The sequence below is a fragment of the Garra rufa genome, chromosome 12 (genome assembly GCF_049309525.1).
Source record: "Garra rufa chromosome 12, GarRuf1.0, whole genome shotgun sequence".
Classification (NCBI taxonomy): domain Eukaryota; kingdom Metazoa; phylum Chordata; class Actinopteri; order Cypriniformes; family Cyprinidae; genus Garra; species Garra rufa.
Genome location: NC_133372.1, coordinates 42,843,146 through 42,869,869, shown reverse-complemented (window position 1 = coordinate 42,869,869; position 26,724 = coordinate 42,843,146). Strand labels below are relative to the sequence as shown.

The window sequence follows — 26,724 nt, the reverse complement described above, 5'->3', positions numbered from 1 at the left end:
AGAGACAAAGATCCTGTATTTGAGCTCAGGTAATGACATTCAAATGTTTGGGCCCAGAACTTGTTAAGTTCATTGAAGTAAATGGGTGCCGTCAGAATGAGAGTTCAAACAAGCTAATAAAAACAAAACAATAATCCACAAGTAATCCAAATCACTCCAGTCCATTAATTAACGACTTAAGAATGCTTGAAAATATTCAACTTAACTTCAAACCATTGCTTTTAGCTAAAATATAAGTCCATAATCCATAATAATGCTTTCTCCAGTGAATTGAATCAGGAGAGAAAAATTCACAGATCAAGCAGTGTTTACAAGCCAAAATGGTTCTAAACAAAAATGTGGTTGTATTTTGATTTTAGAAGACAACAGGGTGAATTTTCTACTGGAAGAAGTGTTATTATGGACTATTTTGGGAAGAAGTGACCATTAAAAAAAAAAGAAAGTGATGGATTTAATTCTTACAAACATGCAGTTCTTTATTTTGCATGACACTAACTGATGGACTGTAGTCGTGTGGATTATTGTGACGTTTTTATCAGCTTTTGGACTTTCATTCTGATGGCACCCATTCGCTGCAGAGGATCCATTGGTGAACAAGTGATCTCCACCTTAAATGGCTATAGTGTACATTTTTAGGAAATGTTCATTTTCGGTTGAACTATTCCTTTAAATGTTAAAAATGTTGAAGCTTATGCTTCAAGACAGTCTATTTACAGCCAAATCATTTTTGAAGGCAACCAAAAAAGGCAAGATGTTTATGATTTCCTCTGGGAACTGCATTAATCAATCGCTGCGCACATATTCTGCATGCAAAACACAAGACGACAGAATTTGTTTCAGTGTTAATTTAATCATACAAATGTTCAATTATACATACAGGAAAAGGCTTTTCATATTTTCTCTTTTTCACTGTGCTATCATAGGACTCTACGCACACTCTCCACTCAATCATACACCATGCCACGGTGCAGAAAACCCAACAGATCTAACAGAAAAAAGAAATAAATCAGAAAAAAAAGACAATAATGCAGCAATGAATCAATCACACTTCTCACATGCATAAGCAACACAAAAAAAGAGAAAGAAATCCAGAGTGTAATTATAAATCGGAAGGAGGCTGTGAAGTGTGCAGCGCTTGGGATGAGGACATTCACTAAGAACAGCTCAAAGGAAGGCTTGACTGATGTAGCGATGGCATCCTCCAATGAGCTGTTTGTGGGCTGAGCAATAGGCGAAACGTCAGTTTACTTCTGTTCTAACGGCAACGTAAAACGGCGATCAGTTTCAGAATGTTAACTTCTTTTATGCTTCAACTGTGAGTGCAACTTTTTGGAATATGAAAGGGACTGTCCCTTAAAACACTGCATAGATCATTTGCAACGTAAAACTGAAGCCACAGCAATTCTAAAAAAACTGGACGCAATGTCGGTATCGTAAATGGCGAAAACTTCCAGGTGCATAGAACCGGGGGAAAACGGACATGAAATTGCCTGACGTGTTAAATTTAACAGGACATGCTGACACTAATCTCTTTTGCCTTGACATAAAGGTCAATTTGGGCTGTCTGATTTGCATACTGCTTGAGGACAGCAGCTAATTTGTTTAAACGCTTTCATCTTCATGACCTATTTATCTCAGTAAATAGACTGATAAGGAAAAACATTATAGGAGACTTGTCAACATTTTGTCTTATAAATTGCCTAACCATTGCGGCAAAACGGAAAAGGGTGAGTAAAACGGCCTTTCAGATATATGTAGCAAGATATAAACATCCAAGAAGCTTTCCATCATACCAAACACAGAGGCACGATTTTAAACCAAATAAACTCCACAAAACTCCTCTATGCATTAAAATTTTATTTGGAGCCTTCCAGCTCTCAATCTGCCATTAAGCAACAACTCAAGAATACAAATTAAAAAGAATATTTTTGGTTAAATGCAAATGCTACCGCAGAAAATAACTGGTACCTTAGTAAGATATATTTAAAAAAAAAAAGGTGTGTAGGGAAACGCCCTTACAATAGAAGTAGTGCACTTGCCACAGTCTTCAATTGTAGGCACATACATGTCAACGCATTTTCAGGTAGAGAGGTGCAAATCCTAATTATTTTCTTGATTTGCATTTTGCATTTAACTCAAAATATTCCTTTAAAATGAACTCATTCTCACACTTTCCCCTCTTTAAAACACCCTCAGCTCATTTAAAACAGCTTAATACCATCGTAGGTCTAGGTGAACGACAGAAATGTATAATTGGGAAAATCATACATGCTTGTGAACTCTTAGGTCAGTAAACAAGGGAACCAAAGCCACATCTGCTTGCTATCATCTCTGATGGATCGAGTCATCACAAGTGGAAACCAACATCAGCACTCTGGAACTCCAGAACAACATCAATGTAAACAAATATGATAACAGCAACAAGATCTCTGACGACAGCTATGACTTGACCTGTGGTGGCAGTATAGATGTATACTTCAATATAATGAGACGTAATGTGCTCATGTATGCTGTACAGGTTGCTGGGCTTTTTTTTTTTTTTTTTTTTACTGAATCCAGAGAAAAGTTTTGTAATACACAATTACAAGTGGCTGGCAAAGAACCTTATGAAACCAATTACACGATTTATCCTCCAAGTAGGCACATTGACCTTTTTTCTCAAAACTGCTCAGTTTGTAAAGAAAAAGTCTGAGAACATTGATGAAAAATTATAAAACTACTTGACAGGCATTAATTCTTTGTTGATGGCTTTTGTGCATGGCTGAAACACTCAGTCGCACACATATTGAGTTGACTCTCTGCTCAAGAACAAACCCCAGTCATATTTCAGCGCAAAATCGAAAGGAACAAGTGAAAAATTACACTTTGCTTAAAAAAAATTAAACTTGTTGTGACATTATTTGCATTGTAAAATGGTAAAGTATTATCTGTTACACATTAGTTGCATTTAAATTAGGATTAGTGCAAATTAAATGTGAGAACAATTGCAATAACAAAACAAAAAAAAAACTGAAAAATAAAATGCCCAGTTTTATTACTGTAATTTAAGGAAAATGTGCTTAAAAGTCCTAAAACATATGTTTTACTTTCTTTATGCAAAATATAAAAGTTATAAGCTTTCCTATTGATTTTGGTGTGAAACATGACTCGGCCATGTTCTCGTAAGATTCGCTCATCCACACGTCCTGCTTTCTCTTGTACACTCACGCATCTGAATTTACTGCTGTAATGTGACAATGCGGATCAAAAAACTGTGTATTTTTCATTATATCTCTTTAGAATTTCTAGCACTCGTCTAAATCTAGCATTCACACATGCGTAACTCAGGTGTTGGTTCAATATTGATTTGGAGCCAAACAGATTTGTCCACACATTTATGTGATGTTGTGATGCGTCGGGGGGAGAGGGAGGGTCACCAAGTCTTTAGAGTAAATCTGTTCCTCCTCTCACTGAACCCTAGAAAAGGGCAAAAGCAGCAGCTCCGATGAGCTACCGGGTGGTTTCTGTATCTTAAGACTGTCCGAACGGGAAGGGTCCATTAATGCCCTGGGGAAAAAACAGAAAGATTCAGATGAAACTCTAATGTCAAAGGCCATTTGTTTTGAAGAAAGATTAAAAAAAAAAGCTCAAGTGCCTCCGTCTATGTGATTAATACTATTATTGCCACATAGATTTGTTCAAATATGATGAGCAATGTATGAGTAGCAACTGTACCAACACCCAATTTTACACAGATATTTGACCTGCAGGTTGTTGTTAAAGCAAATAGTCTCTAACTTTACACTACACTGGCTATATATTTATGCTGTGGGTTTGCTGTTCGTAATCTGAGATTTCAACAGCGACTGAGAAATTTAACTGGTTAATAACATTTCCGCATCAACTCACATGTTTGTATGGAACTCCATCTTGTGGCCGAGAGGCAAAGTTTAACACCCGTAAAGGCCTATTAAACAGCCGCTAGATTGATATTTAAAGATGTAAACCATGAACACATCAAAGCCAAATTCAGAATGACAAATTTATACATGGGACTGGGAGATAAAATGCCTTTCATTATTTTTCAGCCTGGATATACATCTCAATATTCATTTCTGAAATAGTTTAAAGAGTGTTTTTGTAAACCAGACAGGTTTGTTTCTTTATCGGAATAGATTTGAAGAAAGGTAGCATAATATTTTATCATTTGGACAGAGGCAACGTTTTAAAGATAACACTTTAATGATGGATTTGTTTCTTACAAACGCACAGCTTTTGGCTTCATAAAACGTTAATTGATGGATTGGAGTGGCGTGGATTGCTACTCACCAATTGATCCTCTGCAGTGAATGGGTGCCGTCAGAATGAGAGTCCAATGAGATGACAAAAACATTACAGTAATCCACAGTCCATCACTTAATGCACTTACACTCAGTGTAAGATGAAAAGTTGTGCCTTTTTAATGTTAAACCATAGCTTCCGGGTAAGTTTGAGTCAATAATCCATAACATTTCCTCTGTTGTAAAAGTCCATCTCCTGATGTCTTCTCAAATTAAAATATACACACATTTGTTTAGAGCTGTTTTGGGTTAAACAGTGCTTGTTTTTGCATATTTCTCTCTTGATTCAGACAAGACAACTTTTTCACTGGAGAAAGCAACTTTGTGGATTATGGATTTGTAGTTTGACGTAAAACAAATCTGAAATTATGGATTTGTTTATTACAAACAGGCAACTTTTTACTTTACTTATGATGTTAATTGATGGACTGGAGTGGTGTGGATTATTGTGATGTTTTTATCAGTTGTTTGGACTCTCAACCTGACGGCACCCATTCACTGCAGAGGATCTATTTGTGAACAAGTGATGCAATTCTAAATTTGCCAACTCCATTCTGAAAAAACGACCACACCTACATTTTGGATAACCTGAGGGTGAGTAAATATTAAACAATTTTTCCTTTTTTTCCTATTTTTCCATGCAAAAATTCAATGAATAATGAACATTACTGAGTAATAATAATTATTGAAATTATAAGTTGCTACCACTTACATATTTTAGAGGATAAGTTATATTTTAGGTTGATGCATCATAAATATGTTGTGACTATTGCTTAGTCTCACTGCTTTAATGATTTTATTCGAAAAGCTCTGCAGCTGAGACGGGGTAAAAAGGCCATTTTATTGTTTTTAAAGACTTTTAGGTGTGTCTGAAAACAATATCTTTGGTATGAAGACTAGGATATGGCTAAAGCCCACTCCTCTTGATGCTGCTCACATTATAGTGCTAAATCATCCACACAGGTCACAAGTCAGCAATAATGTCAGCAGAGAGCCAATCAGCCCTTTTTGTCTATCTGTATGGAAATTCAGTACCGGTTTTTCTAGTATTCCAAGGAAAACATACAAGAAAATGTGGTTGGTTGGGTTCGGGAACAATTCAGTCTATATCAATCAATCAATTCTTAAGAATTGTTTTTGCTTAAGCACTCAAAGTTTTAGAATTCATTACTTAATTATATAATAAAATGAATATTGCTGTTTATTACCATGGACATATATTGATGCATATAAAAGAAGTGTCAAAATAATGTAAAAGAATTATGGATAACGATGTTTTAGAGCAGATATATACATAATCGAGATATTTATATAATCACCAAAAGGTTGAAACTAAAGGGTTTTAGCTGTATCTCCCAGCACCAGCTGTATCACATATGTGCGGAATGAGGAAAGGTGTAACCAAACACGGTGAATCATCACAATGTGCTTTTCTTTGGTTAGATGTCACAAAACAGGGCAGGGAACAAAAAGGTGACGCGGTGTTGTTATGTGATCTTCTGTGCCAACATATCATACGGTGGTCAGCACATTGAGAAGTTTCCAGTGTAGACACCTGGCATGAAAGGAAGATTTTGAGAGGGCGTTGAATAGACCTGCTGAGTTTCATCTTGGTTCTCTAAACCAATCTTGGCCTGGCCTATTCGCTTACCTTTGGAAAAAGCCCCTCAATCGGGAACATTTGTATTAGGATCACAAAATTGGACTTGTTAAGTTAGTGAACAGTAGTCATAGTCATTCATTATACTAAAATACAACTTAGACAGCTGGGTGATATTAAATATTCATAATATATCTGTAGCAAATTCTGTTGCCAAGATACGCTGGTATATATTCAAAAGTTGTTTTTTTTCCCCCCCAAGATATTTTGGGCTGCTTAATATTTCTGTGGAAACCATGATATGCTCCTATTTGACACATAAATCTTTTGTAACATTATAAAATGTCTCTACTGTCAAATTTCATTAGTTTAATCCATAAAAGTACAAATTTTTAGAAAAAGAAAAAGCGTACTGATTCCAAACCTTGGTGAATAATTGTAAAAGCTGTGCCATCAGACTACTTTAGCAGTCTCTCCTTCTTGGGATTTAAGTAGGAGAGCATTCAGAAAAATTTTAAATGTTAACGAGCAATTATTTATAGCAATAGTAGTACAGAAAATGCCATCAAAAGTTTACAACAGTCCATTTCAATAAATTGGTTTAAAAACATTTCGCTTCAAAAGTTTTAAATGTTAACGAGCGATTACTAATAGCAATAGTAGTTGAGAAAATGCCATTAAAAGTTTACAACGGTCCATTTCAATTAATTGGTTTAAAAGCATTTCCCTCTACATCACCCAGCCGTACTCGCACCGCATTATCATGCTAATCGTCATTCAACTCAATGAAATACTCTAAATGGTACACATACCTGGCTGTAAGTCACTACTGATAAGTTGTTTTGGAGACCATTTGGTGTAATATTTACAGAGCTGTGATTGAGTCCATTTTGATCTTGCTGAATGGAGTCCAGAGGGGCCTCCCAGTGGCCCCCGGGGTCTTTTAGATTATCCTCATTGGTGTCCTGCTTGTTCTTCTGTGGTGAGGCGAAAGGGTTGAAGTCTCCCTCTAGACTGCGGTGTGGCTGCGTGTTGAACTCTGTCTCGAAGGAGGATAACTGCTGTGTGACGCCCAGCAGGCCTCCCTCTTCCACACTCAGTATCACCCAGATCACATCTGCACAACAAGGGCAATGAGGTGAGCCACATGTCCTCCATTCACCAGTTAGTCTTAGTACATGCAGAACTAATGCTCTGAACGGCATACTACAATAATAACTGTACTATATTTAGCATGCAGCATGGAGAAAGAAAATTATATGCCGTTGGAACAACTTGAGGGTGAGTAAGCGATCACAGTGTTTTCATTTTTGGGTGAACTGTTGCTTGGCATTGCATAACATTTTACACGTGGATGATGAGTGTGTTTTTTCATTGGAACAGACTTGAGGAAATTTAGTATTACATCACTACTCACCAATTGATCCTCTGCAGTGAATGGGTGCCGTCAGAATGAGAGTCCAAACAGATGATAAAAACATCACCATAATCCACAGTCCATCACTTAATGCTGTTTAAGATTAAAAGCCTCATCTTTGTTAGAGACAAATCCATCATTAAGGCGTTTTAACTTTAAACCATAGCTTCCAGGTAAGTATTTTGTTTAGAGCTGTTTTTGATGCATTTTTCTCTCCTGATTCAGACGAGACAACTTTTTCACTGGAAAAAGCAACTTTTTGGATTATGGACTTGTAGTTTGAGGTATTTTTTTTGGTGAAATTATGAATTTATTACAAACAGGCAACTTTTTACTTTACAAGATGTTAACTGATGGACTGGAGTGGTGTGGATTAGAGCTGAAACGATTCCTTGAGTAACTCGATTACAAAAATTGATCGAGGCAAATTCCTCTGCCTCGAAGCCTCTTTTAATTTATTTTAAAGCTCACGTCTCGTTTTTGGCAATGATTTTGTTTGTGTGACAATGTGCTTACGTCACCCACAAAGTGAAAGGAATCCCAAGGAAGGAGTTGAAACGAGAAAACATCCAAGGTTTGGGATAATTCCAAATGGAAAAATAAAGAGAACGCTGTGGTGTGTGTCCATTGCAAGATCAAGCTAGCATACCACAGCAGCATATTGTCCGTGCTGGCTGTTCCCCGAGACCAGGTAAATTCAATGTAACTTAGTGTTAAATCAGTGTGATTGCTAGTCGAGATGAAGGCTGTTAAATAATGTATGTCAATTATGTAAGGGATAAACCACAACGGCCAGTGCAATTGAGTGAAAATATAATTTACTGCACGACGGATCTCCGTCTACACGCCATATGACCAGTCATGCATGTACAACCATAGATATGTATAGATAGATTCCCTATTGTTAAGATGGAGGAAATGCTTGGAGCGGTCAAAAGGGAATCTACTTATACATATCTATGGCTACAGCAACGAGCATGATGTTATTGTTTACACGGTCGTCAAGGATACGCGGAGAGAATGTGGGCAGCCACGCCTTCGTTTACAAAAGTCTCCGTTTTGGTCAGTTTACACTGAAATGCAACACCAGAGTTTTCAATCTAAAATGGGGTCTACACACTGATCTATATAGATCAGTGGGTCTACAGCCTTTTCAAAAGTCTCCGTTTTCGAGGGTTGAAATCGACGGAGTAGTGTAGTGTAGTGTAAACGATATCCGGGCAGTGGGCAGCCATTGCTGCGGCGCCCGGGGAGCAGTTGGGGGATCGGTGCCTTGCTCAGGGGACTCACCTCAGTCGTGGTATTGAGGGTGGAGAGAGTGCTGTACATTCACTCCCCCCACCTACAATCCCTGCCGGACCTGACACTCGAACCTGCAACCTTTGGGTTACAAGTCCGACTCTCTAACCATTAGGCCACGGCTGCCCCACTTATGTTATGTTATGTTATGTTATGTAAAGGCTTATGTTATGCCTGAGCTGTAGATTTTGAAACTTTTAGTTCTGAAAGTTAAGTTGCAAGACTTAAAGGCAGTGTTTTTGTATTACTATTAATAATTTATTTTATTTTATGCCTTAGTTTTGATAACTAAAAAACTGCTTTATTTTAAACCCCATCAACTTTGTTATTGTTCACAGTACAAGCACAGACAGTAAAAAAGGGTAATAACTAAATGCTTATTTTTGATGGAAAATATTGTTGCATACTATGCATTTAAAAAATAAACCTTTCTTATTTTCTCTTGTATATTTAATATTGCTCTTTAATTAAGCAAATATGTTTTATCCGATTACTCGATTAATCGATGGAATTTTCGGCAGAATACTCGATTACTAAAATATTCGATAGCTACAGCCCTAGTGTGGATTGTTGTCATGTTATTATCAGCTGTTTGGACAGCTCTGACGGCACCCATTCATTGCAGAGGATCCATTGGTGAGCAAGTGATGTAATGTTAAATTTCTCCATATCCGTTCGGATGCATAAAAAAATGGATCTACATTGTGGCCTGAGGGTGTGTAAATATTTAGGTAATTTTCATTTTAAAAAGTTTTCTGAGCTTAATATCTTGAAAACATTGACTTTTGTTTTATCTCTTGTGTCTCACCTCCGTAGAAGAGTCCTGTGGCAGTACACATTCTCCACTGGCCCTGGTACATGCCAGGAACGGCTGGACTGCGCATCTGCACGCTCACGTCTGAGATCTCCTGCGGGTCCAGAGAACGCACCATCACCATGTTCACATGACCAAACTGATCCCCGCCGACATACTTCAGACACACACCCGGGGGCCACGACTCTGTACCTGCAACGAAGAAGGAACAACATTAAGGTTAATAACACTTTAAAACAACTACTGAATACATAAAGAATAAGACAAAACTGTCTGAATAAGTTGTCCTAAGAGATTCCACAATGAAGTAGTCTTAAAGGATTACTCAATTTTCAAAATAAAAAATTTCTGATAATTTACTCACCCCCATGTCATCCAAGATGTTTATGTCTTTCTTTCCTCAGTCGCAAAGAATTTAAGTTTTTTGAGGAATACATTACAGGATTTTTGTCTACATAGTGGACTTCAATGGTGCTCAACGGATTTAAGGTTAAAAATGCAGTTTCAGCGCAACTTCAAAGGGCTCTACACAATCCCAGCCAAGGAATAAGAGTCTTATCTAACAAAACAAGTGGTTATTTTCTTTAAAAAAAAAAAAAAAGTACAGTTTAACCTCAAATGCTCGTCTTGTCTGTACACTGCGTTTCAATACACTTAGGACATGTCGAAAAACTCCCATCCCATTTTCTCCTCCAACTTCAAAATCTACATTGCTGCAGAAGTACTGACCCAGTGTTTACAAAGTGAACGTGCAAGGAGGGTCAGACACCCTTTAAAAAAAAGCTAAAACTGCAATTAGGGGTGGGCGATATGGTAAAAATATCATATCACGATTTTTTCAAGAAATATCACGATTCACGATTTTATCCCGATTCTTTGTCATGTTGGTTTTACTTTTTTACAAGTTGTCTGAGTAGTACAGCCAAATTATTTTTTCTATTTTAAAACCAAAACCTTACAAGGTAACAAAATATAAAATAAAAAGAATGTCAAATATTTAAGCCAAAGTGGGCGAAGACAAAAAAATCTTTGTCATTATTTTCTTTGTTTTTAAAAAATAAGAACAAAGATAAGCTACATGTTACAAATACACATACTATACAAATAAAACAAACAGTGCTTTAATTTTCAGGTACAGTCGGTGTATTTATCAGTAGAATTCAAGAAATTTTATTAACAAATATAAAAATAAAACACTATATACATTGTATACATAAATTATACATAGAAGCAACATTTAAAGCAACTATATTGAAGTTCTTCAGTCAAGAGCAGTGAGTGATTTTCCTTTGTTTTGTTTTATTAGCGTATCATCACCCAAAAATGACAATTCTGTCATCATTTACTCACTCCCGCATTTTTTTAAGCATAAAACATGCTGAACATAAAACTTATTTTGAATAATGTGGGTAACCAAACAGTTGCTGGGTCCCCAGTTACTTCCATATATTTTATTTATTTATTTTAAGTCAGCGGGGACCAGCTACTGTTACCCACATTCTTCAAAATATCTTCTTTTGTGTTAAGCACAAGAAAAAAATTAATATAGATTTAGGACATGTGAGTGACAACATTTTTGGGTGTACTGTCCCTTTAATGACAATCGACAGCATGTTTAGTTCTGTCACAGAGCTGCACGCATCTATACAGGCGCGCATCCGTTTTTCTCTTAACTGTGTACTTTCACTTTAGACAACCAACTGTGTTTAAATGTAATCCTTGCGTGTTTTTGACAGTATAAGCAAATTAAGCACCAAAGATAGCTCAGTTTAGTAATCAGGTGCTGTTTGACAGGCTTTTAGCGCACGTGCTTCAGGTTTACGCGCTCATGAAGCGCATGCCAGAACAGCGCGCGGACCAAATGGCGTTATTTTACCGGCAAGACTTTGAAGCACATTCAAATAATGTACTTTTGTGATCGCGAATATGAATAAGTGCAGTGTCCCGTGAGTCACTCACGGGACACTGCACTTATTCATATCATGCTCACGGTGAGTGAATGTACAGTATATTAAGACGGAGGCACACTGTAGCACGATACTACGATATTTATTCAAAAGCAGATCGTGGAGACATTTTAATCGTCCACGATCAAAAATCGTCATATCGCACACCCCTAACTGCAATGTAGGACGATTTTGAAGTTGGAGGAGAAAATGAGATGGGAGTTTTTCGACATACCTGTAAGAATATGAGTCTGCCTCGACCAAACTTCCACTCCAAGCAGACTATTCTCCTTTCTCTACAAAGAGCTTAATTATCATAGAGATAATTCTTCCCGATCTCAATAATATGTAAATATTATTTCTGGAGTGTTACTTCGTCACTTATAGCGTAGAAGCAGCCATAGGCCATCAAAGAACCATCTGCTGACCAAAAGGGTACATGAATGGAATTGCTAGGGATTCTAAATAATCTTATCACTTCAATGTTTGGTCGTTCCCACCTGAAAGACTACCAAAGATGTGGGAACGGAAGGCTATCACTTTCATTGTTATCCACAATTTACATTTAAGACGAAACTTCATTTACATGTTGAGCGGGAAGATGAACGTAATACAGTATAAAATGTTCTATCTTAGGAAGCTCAGGGTTCATTCTGACTCCACTGAATACGAAGTGCTTCCTTTACTTTGTCACTGCCAAGCTGTAATAAACGTTATTCTTCATCAAGATCTTCGACGTGCTCGTCACTTTTTCTTACATACCCTAACTGTATTAAACCAGAGTGCACAGAGCGTAACAGAGATAGACAAGATAAGCATTTGTGGTTAAAAAGTGTATAAATATAATTTTTTTTAAGAAAATGACAGATCATTTCGCTAGATAAGACCCCTATTCCTCGGCTGGGATGTTTTAGAGCCCCTTTGAAGCTGTTTTTATTATGAAAGTGGAGTAATCCTTTAATGCTGTTTCTGAATTGAAGCATTAGCCTCTTCGTATTTACAACCAGAGCAAGAAAACACTCACCTGTGTTCTGTATCCTCCATGTCTTTGTGAACTGTGTGTCAGGAGGAACAGACTCCCCCTCTCCAATCGTCACATCTTCCACAAAAGACATTGACGGCGTGTTGATATTTGGACTCTCAAAGTCATAATACGCACCAATAGCTGCTTGTAGGTTCCTGATAAGACACGAATAGGCAGATCAACATGACATGCACAAATAAACCGAAAAGCAGATTAATCAGCCAGTAATGGATATTTTGAGACCGATGCCAACAAGTATGCAATATTTATGCATTTAGCAAACTTTACCCAGAGATTTACAATAGAGGAACATAAGCAATTTCGGCAAAAAGCCAACAAGATTCATAATGTATGAAGAAAGAATTACTATAAAGCTAAACTAGGAACTTGGCAGAAGCATGGCATACAGCTCGTGTCAATCGCATAACTTTCTTAAAAAGCACAAAAATGCATTATGATACCACTCATATACCTCCTTTTTTTGACATATATAGACTATAAATGGCTTGAACTATGTCCATAAATAAACAGACAATATTAGATATATCGAAACAGTACAGTCCGTTTCATTTTGTTACATAAAAACATACATTTAGCAAATAAACTGGCCAGAAAGTAAAGTCATGTCCAAAACAAAAGAAGGGAGGGACAAACTTGTGTTGGTCTGTGTGTAAGACCTCAGATGAAAGTGCACTCGTGCATTACGTAACTTAAAGAAAACTTTACAACAGTAGGCTACTCACATGTCAACAAACACCAAATTTAGACAAAAAACAACAACGTATAAGCACTTAGTAAGACGCTTGTTCCAAAAAAAAACTAATATATTACTGTTGTTAGGCAAAATTGTGTTTTTGAAGAGTCGTGACTGAACAACATTGGACAATGTCTGTGTCTCAAAACATAGGGAGAGCCTACCTAGACAGTATTTTGAATGCACGATTCTAGTCAGCAGCATTTCAAGTCAGAAACCCCCCACATATGCTGCTTAGATAGGGAACTTGAAAGGTTTTGAAACACAACCACTACTGGAGCGAGTCACTAGCACAAACAAGCTAACTTACATGTTTGATAACTGACATAAATCAAATTATAAAGACAAATCAAATGATTTAGGAACTATGCATTTTTAAGAGGCCAAATTTTACTTCTGTGGTTTACGTGAGTTGAAACGTTACATTTGCTGTTTTTGTAAACAGTCAATTAGCCATTAGCCTGTTGTGTTTTTCGCTTGAGATCTATTTGAACTCCACTGGGCTCATGACAGCTGTCCTCCCGATGCTATTTTTGACACGCAAGATATTTTAAAGCAAGAAATCGCAGTGGAAAACTCCTTATGTTTAGTTGAGCAGTAGGCCGCGGCCGAGTCCCCGGACTCACCAGTTGGTCATGTCCAGGAAGAAGGCGCAGCCAGCCGGGTTGAGCTGAAAGCCCAGCAGCCTCTGGAACTCCGAGATGAGGACATCTTTATCCGTGGTGCCCATGCAGCTGAATTTTTGCATGAGCTCCGGATCCAGGTCTATGTCCATGCCCTCCATGAGCATGCGGCTGTCCCGGGGATAAGTTTTAATTGAGTCCGAGGCCTTCTCCAGTCATAACAAGCGACCCGATAACAAGCTCAGTACGCATGGCTGCGGGCGGGGCGTGACGTCACGCGCGACGTAACTATGGTGCGGAGGAACGTCAGCTGTTGCTATTCGGCTGTGTCTGCGGCGTGTCGTAATCCGGAGCATTCGTACAAACCCAGTAGGCCTGTTGGTACTGTAGTGCTATAGTGGTACGTAAGGTAATACCATGGGACTTTAACACATATAGAACTATGCTAAACGATTACCTAGTTGTATTCACATTGCATGTCAAGAATATGTCCAACAAAGCCATTGCATTGCCATGGTACGTGCTCAGTTAAGATTAAATTACCAATAAAGTTATGTACCCTTACTAAATTACTGTGGCAGGACCATAGTAATGATTTGCACACCTTAATTAAAATAACAGCACTTTTTTCCAGTTATGCAGATGAGAAATCCAATGCACATTCAGTTATTTTAAATAAAATGATTTTAAAAAGTTTCATATTATTTTTAATTGAATTATTTACTTTTTATGAATTATTTCATTATTAAAATAAATTGTTGAATTAATTATTGTCTTTATTTATTAAGCTCATTGTTTTTGAAGTACTCAAGTAAAATATCCAGTTCATATTGGACATTTAATTTATTCTAAATAACACTATTGTATATAAAATTATTTTAAAACATTGATTTAATTATTTAAATAAAGTAATTATTTTGAAATATTGATTTAATTATTTATTGCATTTAGTTATTTAAGTGATCCTCTTTTAAGAGTCTAACCCCTTTGTAAATTCTGTCATTAATTATTCACCCTTATGTTGTTACAAACCAGTAAGATGTAGATTAATCTTTGGAACACAAATGGATTATTAAATTTCTATACATTTGAAATAAATTTTAGATGAAATGATTTAAAATAATTTTATATTATACTCAATTAATTTATCTGCTTTTTATGTAATTATTTATTATAAAACAAGATTAGTTAAATATTGTATTTATTTATGTAAGGGATCCTCCTTTAGCTCATTGTTTTTGAAGCACTAAAGTAAATATCCAGTTCATATGGGACATTTAATTTATTTTAAATAACATTCTTTTATGTAAAATTATTTAAATAAATAGTTTTAATTATTTGAATTAAATTATTTTATTAAATAATTTTAATTATTTTTAAAATATTGATTTAATTATTCATTGCATTTAGTTATTTAAGTGATCCTTCTTTAAGAGTCTAACCCCATTGTTTCTTAAAGTGATAGTTCACCCAAAAATGTCATTAATTGTCATTAATTATTCACCCTCAAGTCGTTCCAAACCCGTAAGACGTTCGTTCATCTTTGGAACACAAATTAAGATATTTTTGATGAAATCTGAAAGCTCTCTGACCTTTCATAGACAGCAAAGTACTGTGTCAATACCATAGTAATGATTTGAGCACCCTTATTCTGTATAACAGAGTGTATATTTACATATAAACTGTTTTCCTGCACTGTTTTCCAGTTATGCAGGTAAGAAATCCAATGCACATTTGATTTTTAATTTGGTTATTTATTTATTTTTATTTTTTATTATTAAAATAAATCATTTATTTATTTGTTTAAGAAATCCTCCTTTAACCACTTGTTTCTAAAGTAGCAAAGTAAATATCCAGTGCATGTTGGATGTTTAATTCAGTTTAAATTATTTTATTTAATTTTTAAAATTATTTTATAATTAATAATTTTTAATTGTTTATTGTATTTAGTTATTCAAATGACCCTCCTTTAAAGGGATACTCTTTCATTTCAGGGAAACTTCATTTCATTTCATTAATTACTCGCCCTCATGGCATTCCAAACCTGTAAGACCTTCATTCGTCTTTAAAAACACAAATTAAGATATTTTTGATGAAATCTGAAAGCTCTCTGACCTTTCATAGACAGCAAAGTACTGTGGCAATACCATAGTAATGATTTGAGCACCCTTATTCTGTATAACAGAGTGTATATTTACATATAAACTGTTTTCCTGCACTGTTTTCCAGTTATGCAGGTAAGAAATCCAATGCACATTTGATTTTTAATTTGGTTATTTATTTATTTTTATTATTAAAATAAATCATTTATTTATTTGTTTAAGAAATCCTCCTTTAACCACTTGTTTCTAAAGTAGCAAAGTAAATATCCAGTGCATGTTGGATGTTTAATTCAGTTTAAATTATTTTATTTAATTTTTAAAATTATTTTATAATTAATAATTTTTAATTGTTTATTGTATTTAGTTATTCAAATGACCCTCCTTTAAAGGGATACTCTTTCATTTCAGGGAAACTTCATTTCATTTCATTAATTACTCGCCCTCATGGCATTCCAAACCTGTAAGACCTTCATTCGTCTTTAAAAACACAAATTAAGATATTTTTGATGAAATCTAAGCTTTCTGACCCTCCATAGACAGCAAGGGTCCTACCATGTTCAAGGTCCAGAAAGGTCTAAGCTAAGCAGAAAGCTCTCGGATTTGATCAAAAATATCTTAATTTGTCTCTCAAAGTCAAACGAAGGTCTTACGGATTTAATGATGACAGAATTTTCATTTTTGGGTGAACTGAGTTTAACCCCATTGTTTTTTAATATGTATAATGTGCATGGGATTTCCTAGCTGCGTTATTTCAGATCAAAGTTCCTTCTCAGAGGATGACCCTACTACTTGCATCATATAAAATGAGAAACCGGGCCCACCATCCCGTGTGAGAGACTCAGTAACCTGATTAGCCAGCCTGTCAGTAATAATAAGGCCAGGTCTTGGATCTAGGACCCATCGCTGTGTCAGCTAGTGTGAGATGACAAGAACGGCGGGGAGAACTAACCACAACAGGAGACAAAGGAGTGAGTAACTTAAGATAAAGCAAAATGTGTGTGTTTCAGATTTTTTGTGCTTGCATGTGTGTGCTGAGCAGATATTATTCTGGAGAACTTGCAATTGAAATATTCTTTTGTATAAAAACATGTGAGATTAGTATACTTTTAATGGTGTAAATTCAAATGTGACCCTGGACCACAAAACCAGTCTTAAGTAGCACGGGTATATTTGAAACAGTGTCCATTGTATGGGTCAAAATGATCGATTTTTCTTTTATGCCAAAAATCATTAGGATATTAAGTAAAGATCATGATCCATTAAGATATTTTGTAAATTTCCTACCGTAAATATATCAAAACTTAATTTTTGATTAGTAATATGTATTATTAAGAACTTAATTTGGACAACTTTAAAGGTGATTATCTCAATATTTTGATTTTTTTGCACCTTAAGATTCCTGATGTTCGAACAGTTGTAAAAAATTGACCCTTATGACTGGTTTTGTGGTCCAGGGTCACAAATAAGGAAAAATTGGTTCCAAATAGTATCAGAACCAATTCAGATCTCTTCTTAGTGTTAAATGCAACTATGTTTTGTAGAATTTTAGTGCAGGAAACACCTTAAACCATTATTATTTTAAATAATTTAATTACATTTATTTTATTATTCAAATTAAATTATTAGTTTTTTTTATTTCATTTAAATTTTATTATTAAATAAAATAAAATACTGTTCTAAATTAAAATTTAATCATCTAAATTTTAAATGTAAATTATTATTAATATTTCATTACTATTTTATTATATTATTATAATAAAATGTATTAAATGATAGTTATGATTTATTAAAAAATAATAAAAGAAACTTGTTTATTTTTAATTTGTAAATAGATATAATGGAATGATTTGGAATGTTATGTAATAATTCTATTTTATTTTTGTATTTGTATATATTACTTTATTTTATAATTTATAATTATTTTAAATGTTATTTTCTTTTTTTTAATGTAGGGGTGGGAAAGTATACTTTGTAATGATATATAATTAGATATTCATGTTTTTTTTAACAGAATTAATAAAAAAAGTTGAAAAAAACTTTTTTATTTAAATTAAACTTTAATAGAAAAAAATATATATATTTGTATATCATATATTTAAAAAATATATCTATTTATTCACTGAAAATTACGATTTCAAACCTCTCACTTTACCATAGCATAGTCATGTAACACTTTTTTTTAGGAGTAACACAATAATATAACGTTACTTTTATGAAATTTATGCCAATATACCTACATTACTTTTCTTTTTATGTCATTTTTTTTATCACTTTCCTCCATCCTTGTAACATCGGCGCAAAGCCAAGTTAACTAAAGAATGATTTGTTAATTAAAATAAAATAAAATATAAATATTAGATGAAAATGTTAAAAAGAAAAAAAAAGAAATTTTAAAAGAAAAGAAAATTATTTGTTTAAATTAAATTTAAAATGTATTTTAAAAAGAATTTTATTTAAATTACATTATTTGGTTTATAATTTATTATAAATTTAAATTAAGATCCTAAACCCTGACACAAAGAACAATGTCAACATATTGTTCTACATTAAACTTTAAATAATCGTAATAACTATTTCATTATTTTATTGTTACAAACAATATTTATTTGAATAATTATTGTTTTTATTTATTTAAACAACGCTCCTTTAAGAGTCTAACCTCATTGTTTCAATTGCAGTTATTTCGAGCTATATTATGCACATTTTAATGCAAGCTGTTGAATGATTTGTGATCAATAGTTTTTCTGAGTTATGCACTGCAGAGTACCGGGGCGTCTATAGTGAGCGCAGTAGTGAGTCAAACAGACAGACACACGAGGAGGGAGGGAGGGGAAGGAAAGAGCCTTTCAAAAAACCCATGTATTTTCTTGGCAAGGGGAGGGCAGAGGAACACAAACTGTGGGTGGACCCCTGTGACAATGTAGATCAGGCACCTAAACCCTCCCCGGTTGAAAAACACTAGTACCACGAATGCTATGCATACAGTGGTTAGTACTGCTGTAGATCCGGCAGGCTGCTAGTTTAAGTTTAATTCCATGGATAATACAGGCTTACACTGAGTAATACCAGGTGGACACGGACTAATAGTCTGCTTATTACAGGTAAAGAGGATTTGTGTCCAGACCCTTAGACAGACCCCTGCTTTGCTGTTCCAGACAGGAAAAACTTGCAGGAATGTCCAATCCCGCGCCAGACGCTCAGGCCCGTCCGGACCAGACTGAGAGTGAAGGGTCGTCCGAACCGTCACCCCAGGATTTGAGGAAGCCACCTGGGCATCTGAAGTTGGCACGCAGCCTTTCTAAATCAGACTCCGACCTGCTGGCTTCCCCTCATTGTGAGGACGACGGGCCTCTGGGTGGCCGGTGCGAATCCCTGTCCAACTGTGTTGCTGAGAGGAAGGAAATGGAGCAGATGCCCTCGTTTGCCTCCGAATGGGACGAGGTAAGAGCTGATGAACCACAGATTAAAGAGCAGAGAACATGAGACTTCCTTTCATGAGTAGACACGGTTATAGTTTGGAATTTACACTGAAAGTTACTTTTACTATACACTACTATTCAGAAGGGTCAGTATAAATATATTACAAAGGAAATTAGTACTTTTATTCAGCAAGGATGCATTAAATTGATCAAAAGTGATGGTAAAGACATTTGTAATGTTACAAAAGATTTTGAACTTTCTGTTCATCAGTGAATCTTCTGTTTCAACAAAAATATGAAGCAGCACAACTGTTTTCAACATTGATAATGATAAGAAATGTTTGCGTGCAAGCTACAGTATGTCAGTCTTGTCCAAAAAGAAAAATAGAGCTGGAAAAAAAACTTGTTTCCAACACATTTTGGAAAAGAGTGCTTTTTATTCTATTCTTATTCTACTGTTAAATTATTAATATTGTGAATATATTGTGCTTTAATTTTTTATATTTTCAGTTTTAATTTTAATTTCTAATTTTGAAGTTTTTTGTCTTTAATTAATTTCTTTATTAGATTTTCCATTTTATTTTATTTTATTTTACTTTATTTAAATCAGTTGCCTTGGTGGAATAATAAAATGCCTCAAATATTAGTACAATTGTTTTTATTTTATATTATTCAGTTTCCATAGTGGTTTACACATTAAAATCCTAAAAAATACTATAATTTCATTAATTAATTTATTTATTTTTTATTTTATTTTCAGTTATCATAGAGGTTTACACAATGAAATGACTCAAAAATGAATACTAACATTTTATTTCATTTTCTATTTTTTATTTTTATTATTATTATTTTTTATATTTTATTAATATCAGTTGCCATATGTGACCCTGGACCACAAAACCAGTCATAAGGTTAAATTTTACAAAACTGAGATGTATATATAATATGAAAGCTCAGTAAATAAGCTTTCTATTGATATATGGTTTGTTAGGATAGGACAATATTTGGCCGAGATACATCTATTTGAAAATCTAGAATCTGAGGGTGCAAAAAATCAAAATACTGAGAAAATCACCTTTAAAGTTGTCCAAATTAGGTTCTTAACAATGCATATTACTAATCAAAAATTACATTTTGATACATTTACAGTAGGAATTTTACAAAAAATCTTCATGGAACATGATCTGTACTTAATTTCCTAATGATTTTTGGCATAAAAGAAAAATCAATAATTTTGAGCCATACAATGTATTTTTGGCTATTGCTACAAACATACCCCAGCGACTTAAGACTGGTTTTGTGGTCCAGGGTCACATATAGGTTTACATGATATATTGACTCTAATACAAACATTTTATTTTATTTTTTTATTCTTCAGCTTAAACATATTTATTTCAGATATGTAACATTTCTGATTTTCATTTTTTATTTTTTATTTTAAAGTGCCCCTATTATGCCTTTTCAAATATGATATTTCATGTAGTGTGTCATGTAGCTGTATGTGAACATAAACTATCTGCAAAGTTGTGACGCCGACAGTGCACGATAAATGAAGTTTTTGTCTATCAAAAAAAAAAAGAGTCGGCTCACATTCGCCTAAACGAGTCGTCAGCAATTCGAATCTTTTTCTGTTACGGCCACACGTCACGAACTAACACATTTGCGTAATGTCCGCCCACGTTCTATGTCGCGAACAACTTGCCCGCCCACAAACAGTACAATTTTCACGTGGATTACATCATGTCAAGAAGACGCTGTATCCTGCGCTGTGAGAGTAAATTTGTTTTATATGCGCTTCCGAAAGAGTAATCTACAAAGAATGAGTGGTTAACATTCATTTTTTCAACACCACCTCAGCAGTACAATTCCAATCTTGTGTTGTGTTCGCGTCATTTTACTGATGACTGCTTTTCCAATCTTGGGGAGTAACGTTACAACGCGAGATTCACCAAACGCTTGGTTTTAAAAAATGGATCAGTGGCCAGTTTATTTGGACCGGCGTGCTCCTCTGAACTTCTACCTGTAAGTATGATTAATAATTGATGATTGTATTTTCTAGCGATCGTTCAAAATACGTATTTGTGTACGTTATGGTAACCGGCTAACTTGCGTTTCTGTTGTTCAGCTGTGAGTGCAATGTAGTCTAAAAATTGTGATTGATGCAGCTTGACTGTCTGTCTGCCTTATTAGTTTAAGTAATGATAATGATAAACGATGGCTTAACGCAGTGTTATGCATTATACAATGTTGAAGTTCACAACGTAGAGGTGTGCCCGGTTCGCTTACAAAAGCAAATTGCAAGCACTTTCCACAGTTTACATATGACACTTACCACTGAGAAACGTCCTGCTCCAGTCGTGCTTGCGAAACAGTTTCTTGTCGATGTGCCACTTCAACCGTTTCATCGTCAGACTCCGGCTCGAATTGATAGGGTAAAATCGAGGCCATCTTTTCTATGTATTGACAGGTCTCCACAGCTGTCATTCAGTTATGCCAATGGCCGTTTCGTTTTGCGCTGTAGCGGTAGACCAATCATGAAGGACTGCACCATCTGACCAATCACAGCAGTGAGGGCTCACGGAAAGGAGGGGTTTAGAGAGACTGATTCTTCGAACTGCTTCACACGAGTCGTTTACGAATCATTTAGAAACGGGGTAAAATTAAATCTATTTTTGGAGAAAACTAAAGTGTTTTTTGAACTTGCATACATGTAAACCTGTTTTAAGAGACTCATTAGCTATCTTTAAAATGGCATAATAGGGGCACTTCAACAAAGTAATATAGCATGTTACTTTTAGAAAATGTATACCTACATTAAAAAAATAAATAATAATAATCAAACCTAAATGGTAATATTTATTAAAAAACAAAGCATATAAATGACAAAAACATATAACAAAAATTAATTCAACCTAAGAAAAAAAAAAATTTTTTAAACTGAAAATCACAGTTTCGAACCTTTCACTTCATCATTGCATAATCATGTAATTTTCTAGGAGTAACACAATAATGTGACATGCTACTGTTATCCTCCTTGCTTGTAGCATCGGCGCAAAGGCCTACATTGTCATGTTAACTAAAGATGTTAAAAATCAATTTGTTAATTAAAATAAAATAAAATATAAACAAAAACAAGAAATTTAAAAGTTTTTTTACGTGTTTTCTTAGAAACATACTGAAATAAGCTGAAATAATAGTTACTAGAACTAAAAATGAAATTAAAATAAATTAAAGCTAAGTAGTAATATAAAAAAGCACATATAAATATGAATAAAATACACCAAAGTATGTGAGTAAATGAAGACCTTTCCCTTTAAGAAAGTAACAATGTAACTTTTTGTTTCATTTTTAGAACTTTCATTACAGTGCAACAATGCAGTGCGTTACTTTTAAAAGTAACATTCTCCAGAACTGGTTGTGGGTGGGAGGGAAACTCTGGCAGCGTGTACGGCTGAGAGGGAAGAGAGGGAGACGGAGGCAGCGAGTCTTGACAGTATCAGCGCCAGTGGCTGAATGCTGAACGCTTGGCTGGGCCCATCAGTCCTTCTGCTGCTCTATGCTGGCCGCAGCGCACGGGGCTAATTGGGCCTTAACTGTCACTCCGCATCTTCTCAGGAAGCTTCCCAGGGGTCGGCCCACGCCGCACACACAAGCGCTCCCCTCCCCTCGCGCCAGAGCTTTAGTCATCATCACCACAACCAGTGCAGCGCTGCCTTCACACCTCGTGCTAATCACACCGACAAACACGCATGTTGATTCACTCGCTGGTTGCCCTTATTGGCGGCATTAGCAGAAACTGTTGGAACAATGTCTTGACTAGACAAATGTATCTGAGCTGAGAAAAAATCTTCTAGCTTTTTCAGTTGTAATTTTTAATTTTACGTGATAATAATATCTTTAATTTTTTTATTTTTTGTAACATTTATATTTTAATTTATTTCAGTTTATTGAAAACAATTTGTAAAAAGTATCTAAAGCTAAAACCATTTTTTGTTAATTAAAAAGAAGGTGAAATAAAATAAAATAAAATATTAATAGAAAAACCTAAGCATATTTCAGTTAGCTGTTAAGACAACATTTCTAATTTTTGTTTAGTTTAAGTTAAAACACTAAAATTGCTAACTGGAAGTAAATACAATCTAAAACTGAACTAAAACTAAAATGATAAATGAATAAATAAAACTGGAAAAAACTCAAACTGAACTAAAACTAGAAATTATTAAATTATAAAAAAATTAAAACTAAGTAATATTTATAAAAAAAAAGAAAAATAACCCTAAGTAAAAATTATATAAACCCTAAAATTAAAATTAAAATTGAAGATATACAAATAAAAGCAAATTAATAAAATACTAACTAACTTTTTAATTTTCAGTTGACATAGAGGTTTACACAGTAAAATAACTCTAACATTAATACTAACTCTATTGTATTATTTTATTTTAATTTATTTTATTATTTTTTATTTTTTTATTTTATTTTCAGTTGCCATAGAGGTTTACACATGACTCTAACATTAATACTAACTTTATTATTTTATTTTATTCAGTTGCAATAGAGGTTTATAAATTAAAATCATAAAAAAACATTTATTTTATTTTCAGTTTCCAAAGAGGTTTACACAGTAAAATGACTCTAACATTAATACTATCATTTTAATTTAATTTAATTCTTATTTGATTTTATTTTCAGTTGTCATAGAGGTTTACAAGATGAACATTAATATTAATATTTTATTTTATTTTATTTATTTATTTTAATATCGGTTGCCATTGAGGTTTACATGATAAAATGACTTTTTATTTTATTTTATTTTATTTTTTATTTGGCATAGAGGTTTACATGATAAACTGATAAATCAGTTACCATAGATAAATACATTTTAAATAAAAAATAAATAAACAAATAAGTACATAAATAGATAAATAATAAAACGGGGGGGAAAAATTAAACCTGTATTTATTTTAAAAAAAAACAAAATGTAAAAATGACAAAAACATGTAACAAAATTAATTAACCCTAAAAGTAAAAATTAAATAAACCATAAAAAATATGCAAATAAAAGCAAATTCAAACTATTAATAAGAACCAAAATAGTAGGTTCTTGCTAGGGTTTCTAGGTCATTGCTAAACAGACACAGATAAGATGGTAACTTGGCACCTTAATATTAAACTCAGTTGTGCAGTCACATGAGTGGATATTTCGAGTAATTTACAAATGCTTGACTTGCGAGGCTCAGCCAATCAGAATTCAGAATCAGAACTATCCGTTTTGTAATAAAAACACTTACCACTTCTAAACTTCGATCACATTTATACTCAAATCGTTATAAGACATTAGTCTCAGGTGTTGCTAGAAAGGATCATATTATCATATTTTAGAGCATTATTTAAACTGTAGGCATAACCAGTTTAATAGAGCTGTCAGATCATCTATACGGCGCTCAGGGTGGAGTGTCCTGTTCCCAGAACATTCTGTTTCACATTATATATGGATGACATCTATAAGTCTGAAAGAGGGAGGCGGGTGGGTTTGGAGAAATGACTGGGAGGATGAGGTGGTTCTGCTGTTAACACACCGATATAAACCAACTCAGAGCTGAGCGCTAATATACAGCCAGACAGAGCCAACACGCTGGCACACGCTCACGCCGTATCTCGCCGCAAAACAGCTGAATCAGCGTTTGAGTGTTCGTCACGGTAATGAACGTTCCTCGGACACAACGCATAAACTGTGTGATCCTTTTGGTGTAAAAATGTTCTCCTATACCTGTACCATGGCAGTATCCAGTATTACTATTGAATTCTTTGACATGATTGAACTAGGATTGCATCTTTGATGCAAAATAAGACATTTAACTCATGATGATCCAGTACTAAATCCAATACTAAAATTATTTTATTTTATTCAGTTGCCATAGAGGTTTACACAATAAAATGACTCACATTAACATTTTATTTTATTTTATTTTATTCAGTTGCCAATGAGGTTTACGCAGTAAAATGACTCTAACATAAATACTAACATTATATTTACTTTTTATTTTATTTTAATTTATTTAGTTGCAAAAGAGGTTTACACAGTAAAATGACTCTAACATAAATACTAACATTATATTTATTTTATTTTATTTTTATATACAATTAATTTTTTTTGTCATAAAGTTTTACATTATGAACTGACTCAAACATTAGTACTAACATTTTATTTTAACTAACATTTATTTTAATTTATTATTTTATTTTATTTTAATATCAGTTGCCATAGAGGTTTACACAATAAAATGACATTAACACTAACATTGAGTTTAATTTAATTTAATTTAATTTAATTTAATTTAATTTAATTTAATTTAATTTAATTTAATTTAATTTAATTTAATTTAATTTAATTTAATTTAATTTAATAATGTTAGTGTTAATGTTAGGGTCATTTTTATTGTGTAAACCTCTATGGCAACTGAATAAAACAAAATATATAAAATAAAATAAAATAAAAGAATAGAAAAGAATAGAACGCTCAAGCGTTAATACTAAAGTTCCATTCTTTTATTTAAATTAATTTTTTTAATTTAAATTTTTTTTTTTAATTTAAAATTTTTTTTTAATAGTAAAGTTGATTTTATTTTATATTATTTTATAATTTCAGTTGCCATAAAGGTGTACATGATAAAATGACTCAAGTGTTAATAAGATTTTTAAGGAGTTAATAAAATGTTTTATTTTATTTCATTTCATTTTATTGTAACATTTGTCATAGAGATTTACATGATAAATTGACTCAAACTTTAATATTAACATTTTATTTGATTGTTTTGTATTTTAAAATTAGTTGCAATAGAGGTTTATTTAAATTTTTTTTATTTCAAAATAGAATGACAGTTCTCATAGAGGTTTGCACAATAAAATAACTCAAATGTTAATACCGAAATAATTTTTTGACAGTAATGGTCATACTTAAATGTATGTAAAGGAAGCCCTCCTCGGTGCACATTTTTAACACTGTCAGTGTGGCTATATAGCAGCCCATAGCTCAGTGTGTTAATGTTTCAGCACTTCCACAGAAAACCTGTTTAAAAATAATTTTTGTGTTTGAGTGAGCGGTCAAACATGCTTTCCACAGATGGCAATATAAGTCTCTTCATAATTCATATGCAAACGGAAGATGTCAGGGGAAAACGTATCTTCAGATGGCAAGTGAAAGATGTGCACGAGGGGGGGGAAAGAAGTGGGCGGCAAATGCTTTCACCTGTCAGAGAGCTTCTGAGACTCACGGCCCGCTCCACACACACGGCCTGCATGTTCACTGAGCTTTTTTGCAAATTAACTGCAATCGCCATTCGTTTTTTTACGTGAATACAAGAATGCAGGTTGGGGTACAGGTACAGGGAGCAAATAAATGTCAAA

At 33.9% G+C, this 26,724-nt stretch overlaps 2 protein-coding genes across 2 annotated transcripts in view; one reads left to right on the top strand and one right to left on the bottom strand.

Moving 5' to 3' along the window:
• Positions 1-830: 830 nt before the first annotated feature.
• On the bottom strand, positions 831-14,082 carry ilrun (inflammation and lipid regulator with UBA-like and NBR1-like domains). The gene is made up of 5 exons (XM_073852008.1): positions 13,800-14,082; positions 12,420-12,574; positions 9,444-9,641; positions 6,732-7,036; positions 831-3,546 (listed from the first exon to the last, which is right to left on the bottom strand). The coding sequence occupies exons 1-5, from the start codon at positions 13,961-13,963 to the stop codon at positions 3,511-3,513; spliced, it is 858 nt and encodes a 285-aa protein (XP_073708109.1). The 5' UTR covers positions 13,964-14,082; the 3' UTR covers positions 831-3,510.
• A 4,813-nt stretch (positions 14,083-18,895) lies between these two features.
• The window catches only part of LOC141347618 (ankyrin repeat and SAM domain-containing protein 1A-like), an 18,500-nt gene continuing 10,671 nt past the window's right edge, over positions 18,896-26,724 (top strand). The window contains exon 1 of the mRNA XM_073852606.1: positions 18,896-19,339. Coding sequence (XP_073708707.1) covers positions 19,073-19,339 — 267 coding nt within the window. The 5' untranslated portion in view covers positions 18,896-19,072. The remainder of the gene's footprint in view (positions 19,340-26,724) is intronic.